The sequence below is a fragment of the Rana temporaria genome, chromosome 12, assembly GCF_905171775.1.
Source record: "Rana temporaria chromosome 12, aRanTem1.1, whole genome shotgun sequence".
Classification (NCBI taxonomy): Eukaryota; Metazoa; Chordata; class Amphibia; order Anura; family Ranidae; genus Rana; species Rana temporaria.
Genome location: NC_053500.1, coordinates 97,177,796 through 97,186,949, shown reverse-complemented (window position 1 = coordinate 97,186,949; position 9,154 = coordinate 97,177,796). Strand labels below are relative to the sequence as shown.

Genomic DNA, 9,154 nt, shown 5'->3' with positions numbered 1-9,154 from the left:
AAGTCGCGCCCGCATATGAAAACGGTGTTCAAATAACACATGTGAGGTATCGCCGCGATCGTAAGAGCGAGAGCAATAATTATAGCACTAGGCCTACTCTGTAACTCTAACCTGGTAACCGTAAAAAAAGTTTAAAGCGTCGCCTATGGAGATTTTTAGTTACCGTAGTTTGTCGCCATTCCACGAGTGCGTGCAATTATAAAGCGTGTCATGCTTGGTATCTATTTACTCGGCATAACATCATCTTTCACATTATGCAAAAAAATTGGGCTAATTTTACTTTTTCATTTTTTTAAAATTCATGAAAGTAAATTTTTCCCAAAAAGTTGTGTTTAAAACACCGCCGCACAAATACCGTATGACATAAAATATTGCAACAATCGCCATTTTATTCTCTAGATTCTCTGCTAAAAATATATATATAATGTTTGGGGGTTCTAAGTAATTTTCTAGCCAAAAATATGGATTTTAACTTGTAAACACCAAATGTCATACATAGGCATAGGCATGAAAGGGATATATATATACATTTTTTTTTTCATGTTTAAGTGAATGCATGCAAGTCTAATTCTCTCAGGTATTTTATAACTTCTCTCAGATTTGCAGGACTTTTTCATTTCCTTTTTTTTTGCTGCAAGCTGAGTGGCAATTTCAGCATTAGTCTAAAAATTCTGAGGGCTTATTCACACCGGCAAGCCATGCTAATCACACATCCGCTGGTGTGTGCTGGGAGGAAACTGCCGATGTGCGGCTCCTTTTTTGAAATGTCTCAACTGATTTTTCGCACAATGTTACAGTGCAGTAGTTTGTATTGCAACCTCCTGTACTATTTTTTTTTTTTTTTCTTGTTTTAAGCGCAGTGGTGTAAACTGCCTTCGTAGGGAACAAAGGCTTTTTGGCCTGTATTGCACTGGGCAGGGCTGCTCACTTGCTGTGGTTCATGTGCATTGGGCGCATTTTCCCCATGCAGTGTAAACCCTGCATATTTTGGTACCTGCTACTGCATACATACGTGAATGGGTGAATACCACTGTATGCAGTTATGCACAATTGCTTGCGTTAAGTGGTGCGTGCGCACAGACGTAATGTCCTGAATGCACACTTTCTGCTTTCGGGACATATATCTGAGTGATTGAGTGAGAAACTTACGGTATATAGTGCAACACATGCAAACTGAATCGCCTCTGGGCCATCTGTGTGCATGCACCACTTTATGCAAGTAGCGGCAAAAGCTGCTTACACCTGCCTTCACAATTCATGTCTCTGGCCAACAGGGCATCAAAATACTCCAGTGGGTTTACACTGTATGGATAAATGTGCCAAATGCCAAAATGATTTTTAAAATGCCTTTAAAGACAGAATTTTATGTAAAGCGGCAACTGTTTTCTCCTTGTATCAAGTAAAACTGTGTTCATAACCAGGGGCTTTTAGAAGCTGAAGCATAAACGTAAATGTGTCAGTAGCTGGACATTGGCATCTGATTACTGGTAAATCATTTGTAACTGAGTAGTCAGCCTTTCATCATTGACCTTCTGCATAAACAAGTCAAGATTTTTTTTTATGTAGACTGCCTGTAGACTCTTCCCTGGCTGTTGTACTGATGCTTTAATACTTTCTAAGTGTTTTTTTATTTAAATGTATTTTTTGTCGTATTTCAGACATTATCCTAAACAGTCTTTCACCACAGTGGCTGACACTCCAGAAAACCTTCGCTTGAAGCAGCAAAGTGAGCTGCAAAGCCAGGTAACATGATCTGCGTTATATTGTGTGTACAGTATTTAATATGGTTATTCTGCATGAAAGTAGTTTCCTCCTTTAACAAATTGAGGGCCTCTTCCAGTGGCAGCTGGCGCTCAATTTTTTTTGCTGCAAACTGAAAATGTTTAATAATGCAGGGCTGTAAATAGCCACTTATCATGTAATTATGTATCATTCATTACTGCTAGGTAAAACTGTTCATGTCAATTGCAGCCTCACTGTGCCCATTATGAGGGGTTCCCACTGTCTCTGTGCCGAGTTTCCGGGTTGGTACACCTGCTGTTTCCATTATGAGGGGTTCCCACCATCCCTGTGCGGAGTTCTTCTTTACAAGTGTGGTCTCGGATCTGGACATTCATCTCTAGAGGTCCAATCACTGACTGACACCCTCTCCATCCCAGATTACTTTTTCTCTTCCAAACTGGTCAGCAGCTAAGTACATTTTCTGAACTCATTTAAGGTGGCCGTAGAATAGATGATTCCTTTTTAATTTAATTTGTGCTACGGCCACCTTAAATGAGTGCAGAGAATATACTGAGCTGCTGAATAGTTTGTAAGTGATAAAAAGCAACCACTGGCCTGTTCACAATAGAATGTTTCTCGCACTGGAAGCAAGTGTCTGCACACATTTTTGCATGTTCCCATGTGTTTGGCAGCAAATTGCTATGAATAGGCTGTCAAAACCAGAATGTGCAAAAACGGGCATGTATTAGTGTGGACTGGCCCTGGAAGAGTGATTGCATGCAGGCAGCCTGTGTTGAAGGACAAGTTCACCTTTGGGAGCATGTTACCCGTTACACCCATAATTGGGTGTAAAATGCTCCAGCGGTCCCCAAAGCTGCCCCCCGCCCGGCTCCTTCCGATGCTGCCCCGTCGCGGGGCAGGAGTACTCCTCCCCTGCTATCACAATTTAAAAACTGCGCTGGCACAGCCGCTTCATTCAGTTATGTGAATGAATGAGCTACAACTACTGTCTGCCATTGCGGCAGACGGCTTTTAGTTCTCAATGAACTTTGAGGGCACTGGTGAGCACTTTTTGTAGTTCATTGATTTTCCAGCTCTTCAGTAACTATTCAAGAGCAAAAACGAAAATGAGGACATGAAACCAGGACTGCAGTAAGGTAAAGGAAGCTATTTAGCTGAATTTTTTTTTTCCTTTAGTGACCCTTTAAGTATTTACTTGAATGGGTAATATGCCACCTTCAGGTGTTGACACTGGTAAACCCTAATTAAGGAAGTTTACTCCCTATATAACCCCTTCTCCTTCCAGGAGAGCATCAGTTTTTTCGCCAGTGTCTAAGGTGTTGGTCACGAGTGAAGAGGTGCTCTGAAGAGCTCCAGGAGGGATCTTTGCTGGATTTAAATTCCTCCACAATAAGAAGCCAGATCTATCCAAAGTGCCACCGACGCCTAAGTAGATGGTACCTGGGATCTTGTATCCGAAGCACAAGGTTTTTGCCTTTAACACCTCTCTTTTGTAGAATCCAGGGCTTAAATCTTGTTATATTACCTATTGCTTCCCGATGGGGTGCGTATACATGGTGCAAGGCAATTGGAACTGTTTTTACGGACCCTGTCCTTGAAGGTTTACTAAACCAGCCTGCTGTGATAGGTGAAGGCTGGATTGCTGTTAAATCAGTTCAATCCTGCGGCGAGGATAAGGTAAGAAAGAAACTTAGATATTTTTAATACCTATGTATTTTCTTCCATTAAATGGAAAATTTTTTGTCATGCCTTAAAATCTCCACTAAATGGAGTCTATGCACTTACCTTACTGTCGTCTTCACTATAGCTCAGCCTGTCTCTAGTGCATAGTGTGTGGAGGAAAAGCTTTTGCAAGGTAAAAAGATCTGCAACAAATCAGAGGGTTAGGTGGACAGCAGCGCTGCACTCCCCTACACTACCCCCCACCATGGTGGATGCGGAGGTCCCGCTATTTTACTGCTAAAGCTTGTTACTGACTGTATTTTTTTTTATGTCTCTGCCACCCCCTACCCCCTCGTGTTGGGTCTGGGACCCGAAAAACATTTTAAATGCAAAAGGGATGGAATTTTTTGGGAGGGGACGGTGCCCAACGCAAGGCTAAAAGCAGATAAGATACAGCTGTGTCAGTTTCTCCTCTGCTATTGAAGAGAAAATAAGCAAGCTGCCTGCACACAGGGACACACGAGCTGTGGGACACGTATGGGTTGCAAAACTGGCATTCCTTATTCAGGAAGGACACTCTTTTTATAGCGGCTTTTTCTAAAGTCATGACTATTTTTAGTGATTTTAGTGCAATGTGTAAAGCGCCTCTGTTTTTTTTACTTAGGGCTATGCCTACCAAAAAAGACACCACAAAAGCCAAAAAAGCAAAGATTTCACCCCCAGGCATTGAGATCTCAAGCTGTATTTTCAACCTGTCATTCTCGCCTGAATTACCCATTATGGCAACACAGGGTGAGCCATTGAAACAAATTGATGGTGCAACTGCCTCTCACATCTCAGCACCTAGATATGTGACTGAAGGTGCCCTCTCCTCCTCCCTCCAGGGTTTGGAAGAAAGATTAGTGGCTTTAATTGCATCCTTTATTCAGATAGATGAGAAATGTACTAGGTCCCCTTCCCTCACTCCAGCTTTGCTAGGGGAATAGTGGATTCATGATGAGGTGTTGCCCTCAATCTATCAGGAAGAAAGAGAAACTGATGATTTCTCATTAGAGGAGACAACGGTAGATGAACCCTTTTCAGCTTGCCAAACTGAGAAAAATTGCTGATACAATCTCTTACAGAAATGGTTCGTTCCACCTTCATGCTGCCTCTAACAGAGTCTCATGAAAACCTGGCCTCTTCCCAGGGGTGGACCGACAACTCATGGGGCCCCCGGGCAACAGGAGATCATGGGGCCCCCTGTGTCCCCACCCAAACTCAAGCCACACCCACACAAGTCCCCACCCCCAGCTTGGACGCCTGAATTCTTTGTTGAACCCGAGATAAACAGTGCACAGGGGGCAGCAGAGCATGGGGTAACCATGTCAAAGTATAGAAGTCAGGAGGGCACAATGTGTGTGTGTGTGTGTGTGTGTGGAGGGCACACTACATGGAGAGCAGCAGGGCACATTATGGGGCACACCAGGGAACATTACAGGTTAGGGGGGCAAAGTAGGACACATTACATGGGGGAGGGGCAACAGGGAACATTATAGGGCACATTACATGGGGAGAGGTAGAGGGGCACAGCATGGAACATTACATGGGGCAGAAGGGCACATTATGCGGTACAACAGAGTATATTACATAGGGGCATGAGGGCACAACAGAGCACATTAGTAGGGATAAAATCTCATATTATGGGGCACATTATGAGGCATAGCAGGACATATTAAATGGGGGCAAGAGGATACATAATGGGGCACAGCAGGGGATATTACATGGAGCAAGAGGTCACATATAGGGCACACAGAAGAGCACACTATGGGGCACTGAATGATGCATCAAGGGGCACACAACAGGGCACACAACAGGGCACATCATGGGGCATATACAGTAGGGCTCAGGACACATCACAAGGCCCACAGGAGGGAACTGGGCAAACAGTGGCTCACATAGTAGGGCATGGGGCACACCACAAGGGCACACAGTAGAGCACATCATGGGGCACACAGTAGGTCATGGGACACATCACAGGGCACATCATGGGGGCACAGAGCAGGGCATTTGGCAGACAACTAGGCTTGGGGCACAGAGCGGGGCATGGGGCAAGGCATGGGCAGACTACTGGGTAAGGGGCAGAGAGCAGGGTATGGGAAAACTACTGGGCATGGGGCAGACTACTAGGCATGGGGCAGACTACTGGGCATGGGGCAAAAAGCAGGGCATGGGCAGACTACTGGGCATGGGGCAGTGTTCATGGCTTTGGAGCACAGATCAGAATGCTGGACGCAATACAGGCAGGGACACAGAGCAGCATACAAGCTGCTGCACTTTCCTTCCTAGAAGCAGAGTAGCGCGGGAAGTGGATGTAAACATACCTCTCGTGATGCGCCCCTCCTCTATTCTCATCCATTCGAGGTAATGACAAATACAAGCACCTGGGGTGGACGGGGAGGGGTCGGTGGGGAGGAGCGCATCACAAAGGGGAATGTTTACACTGCAGTCTCTTAGCAGGGAGCAGTGATTCTGGACCCAATCTACCCGTTAGCTAGCTGTGATTGATGGGTAGATCGAAGTGGAAGCTGTCTTGGGGCCCTCTACTGGCCACGTGCCCTCGGTCCGTTCCCCAAGTGCCCGATGATCAGTCCGCCCCTGCCTCTTCCTTAGGTTCTTTGAAACCTTCCTATGCTTTGCATGCGTTTCCAGCACATGCATTGCTAGAACAGCTTATTTTTCCGGAATGGGATCATCCGGATAAGCATTTTTTCCCCTCCTAAGAGTTTTGCAATTCTCTATCCTCTGGAGGATAGATTCTCCAAAAAATGGAACTTGCTACTCATTCTTTCTTCCGTTTTTTATACAAGGGTTTACGCGGCTTAATCTGCTCATCAAACCTCCCTTGAATCCTTGGGACTTAAACTTAGTTTTGTCTGTGTTACAAAAACAACAATTTGAACCGATATTTTTGATTGTCCTCAGCAAGGAGGGTTTCAGAGTTGGCTGCTCTTTCTTGTAAAGAGCCGTATTCAATTTTTCATGAGAACAGAGTGGTGCTACGCCCTGGTCCAGGCTTTTTGCCAAAAGTAATTTCAGGTTTTCACCTGAACCAAGATATTGTCCTGCTATCGTTTTTTTCCAAAACCATGTTTCAGGGAAGAAAAGTCACTACATTGTCTTGATGTGGTGAGAGCAGTGAAAATCTATTTAAAGAAAACTGCTCAGATTCATAAGACTGATGTCTTATTTATTCTGCTGGAGGGTCCGAAGAAGGGACAGGCAGCGTTGAAATCCACGGTCGCTAAGTGAATTCGGCAAGTGATAATTCAAACTTATGATTGAAGGGGCAAGATTCCCCCGTTTCAAGTTAAGGCGCATTCTACAAGGTTGGTTAGTGCTTCTTGGGCAGTGCGTCATCAGGCCTCCATGGCTTCGGATCTCTAAGACCGCAAATTGGTCTTCAGTGCATACATTCACAAAATGTTATCAGGTGGATGTAAAGAGGTATCAGGATATCGCCTTCAGGCACAGTGTGCTGCAAGCAGCAGTATAGATCCCCAAGTCTGGATGTACCCTGCGGGTGATTTCTCCCACCCCTCAAGTGGCATTGCTATGGGACGTCCCATTAAGTAAATACTTAAGGCTCTGTTTCCCATGATGTACAATAAAGAAAATTAGGATTTTTATTACAGCTTACCTGTAAAATCCCTTTCTTGGAGTACATCATGAGATACAGAGTTCCCTCTCCTCTTGGGATTTAGACATATTGCTTTGCTACAAAAACTGATGTGCTCTTGGAAGGAAGAGGGGGTTATATAGGGAGTAAACTTTCTTAATTGGGGTTTACCAGTGTCAACACCTGAAGGTTGCCCATTACCCATTAACTAAATACTTAAGGCTATGTGTCCCTTGATGTACTCCAAGAAAAGGATTTTACAGGTAAGCTGTAATAAAAATCCAATTTTTTTTTTTTTCTGTTTTGTTTATTTTGTGCATGTATTCTTTTTCCCAAAAAGTTGAATGTGGCTTTTAAATGTAGGGATAAATGGGATATGCATGTCCTTTTCCCCCATCCACAACACCACCACAGTGGCATCCAAGGAAGGCATGGTCTAGTCCAAAAACCTGATTGTATACATGACTACAATCTGTGTGGATTAGAATGACCAAACATTACAGCCTTACTTAGCCACCAGAAGATCAATATCTTGATATACAAAAGTATCTACCCCCCTCCCCAATATCATTCCTTTTTTACTGAAACAGACAACAAACATCCCCCCTCCAAAAAAAATATTGTCCAGTAACCGATTTAAGCCTGACACCCAATACTATTGTCCCAGTGTCCCTCCCAGCCTGACCTCAGTATAGGAGACTGCTTTCATATCTACCATACTTCACTACGTTATTAGTGAAGGTATGGTAAAGGTATTTTTCATGTGTCCACTGTTATTTCCCTGTAGGGCCTTCTTCCTGAACTAACCTCGGTCTGTTAATCGACCATGTTTTTTTGCCTGCCGCTTGGACAGATCTTTTGCCCTGCCACTGTAGTAGTGGGATTCAAGACCACATTGGGTTCTTGCATAACTAGAGTGAGAGGCTCCAAAGTAGTGTTTTGGAGTGTAAGAAATTAGGCTTTTGGTTTTCTCTGGGTTTTGTAATTCCTAAATCGGGTTCTGGAGTTTGGAGGCTATGAGGACCTTTGGGTGGAAAGAAGCCTCTACCCCTGTGTCCAGGCTTACCTGACCACGGCCCTAAAGTGGTTGTACAATCGCTTTTACCTACAGGTAAGCCTAGATTAAGGCTTACCTGTAGGTGCTGGAAATATCTCCTAAACCTCCACAATTTACAAAAGAGATGAGCGTCGATGTGTACGGCGCACTTTAGTAACGGCGATCATGCCGTTTCTAAAGGAAGGCCATCCCGTGACTGGTGGCTGCCACGTACGGGAGTGACGCAACGCGAATCCGGCCAGTCACACAACTGGATTTTGTGGCATCGGAAGGAAGAGGGGTGAAGAATGGATGCTTCCTGCAACAGGGGAAAGCGGTGACATCACAGGCTTCGGTTTCAGGTAAGTGAACCATGAATGGAAAGTCTAATGTATTTAGTAAGAGGCATGGTGAGTTTTTTTTGAAGTTGCAATTTTGTTTTCCAAAATGACGGCAAATCTCCTGCCTGAGAACTGAGCTAACACATGAATGCTGATCGTTCAGGTCTTGGTCGATCCGAGAGCGGTGACTGTCAGGGAGGTGACGGGAGTGGCTGGCGTAGACTCTGAGCAGCACGCTGTGAGGTTGAGCCAGCTGCCGATCAGGCATTGGTTAGGTTTTGACATTCTTGGAATCTTTCCGGAGCCTGGAGCTGCTCTGTAACAAAGCTGGCAGTGGACTTTCGTATGGCAAAAAAAAAAAAGGATTTGGCCACACTTCTTTTTTAGTATAAAAAGGTTCTAGTACAATTGCACTTCTAGGCTTTATAGCAAGGGTGCATATAAAGCCTAACTTCGCCTTTTAGGCTTTATACACCATGGCATTCAAATCGGGGCAGGCTCCTTCTTTTTTTTTTTTTTTTTTTTTTTTTTTTTTTAGTTATACAGTGGTACCTTGGATTAGAAACCATTCATTCGAGAAGAATGCCTGTAATCCAAAACACTTGTATATCGAAGCGAGTTTGCCCATAGGAGTCAATGGAAACTCGGATAATAAGTTCCACAGTGACTTCTGTTGTATGCAGTACTGCATGTGGCCACAGTTAGGGGGGCGCC

At 44.4% G+C, this 9,154-nt stretch overlaps 1 protein-coding gene across 1 annotated transcript in view; it reads left to right on the top strand.

Annotated features, from left to right (window-relative positions):
• Window positions 1-9,154, top strand: part of LASP1 (LIM and SH3 protein 1) — a 271,510-nt gene that overhangs the window by 138,094 nt on the left and 124,262 nt on the right. The window contains exon 3 of the mRNA XM_040329778.1: window positions 1,659-1,743. Within this exon, the coding sequence (XP_040185712.1) occupies window positions 1,659-1,743 (85 nt within the window). The remainder of the gene's footprint in view (window positions 1-1,658; window positions 1,744-9,154) is intronic.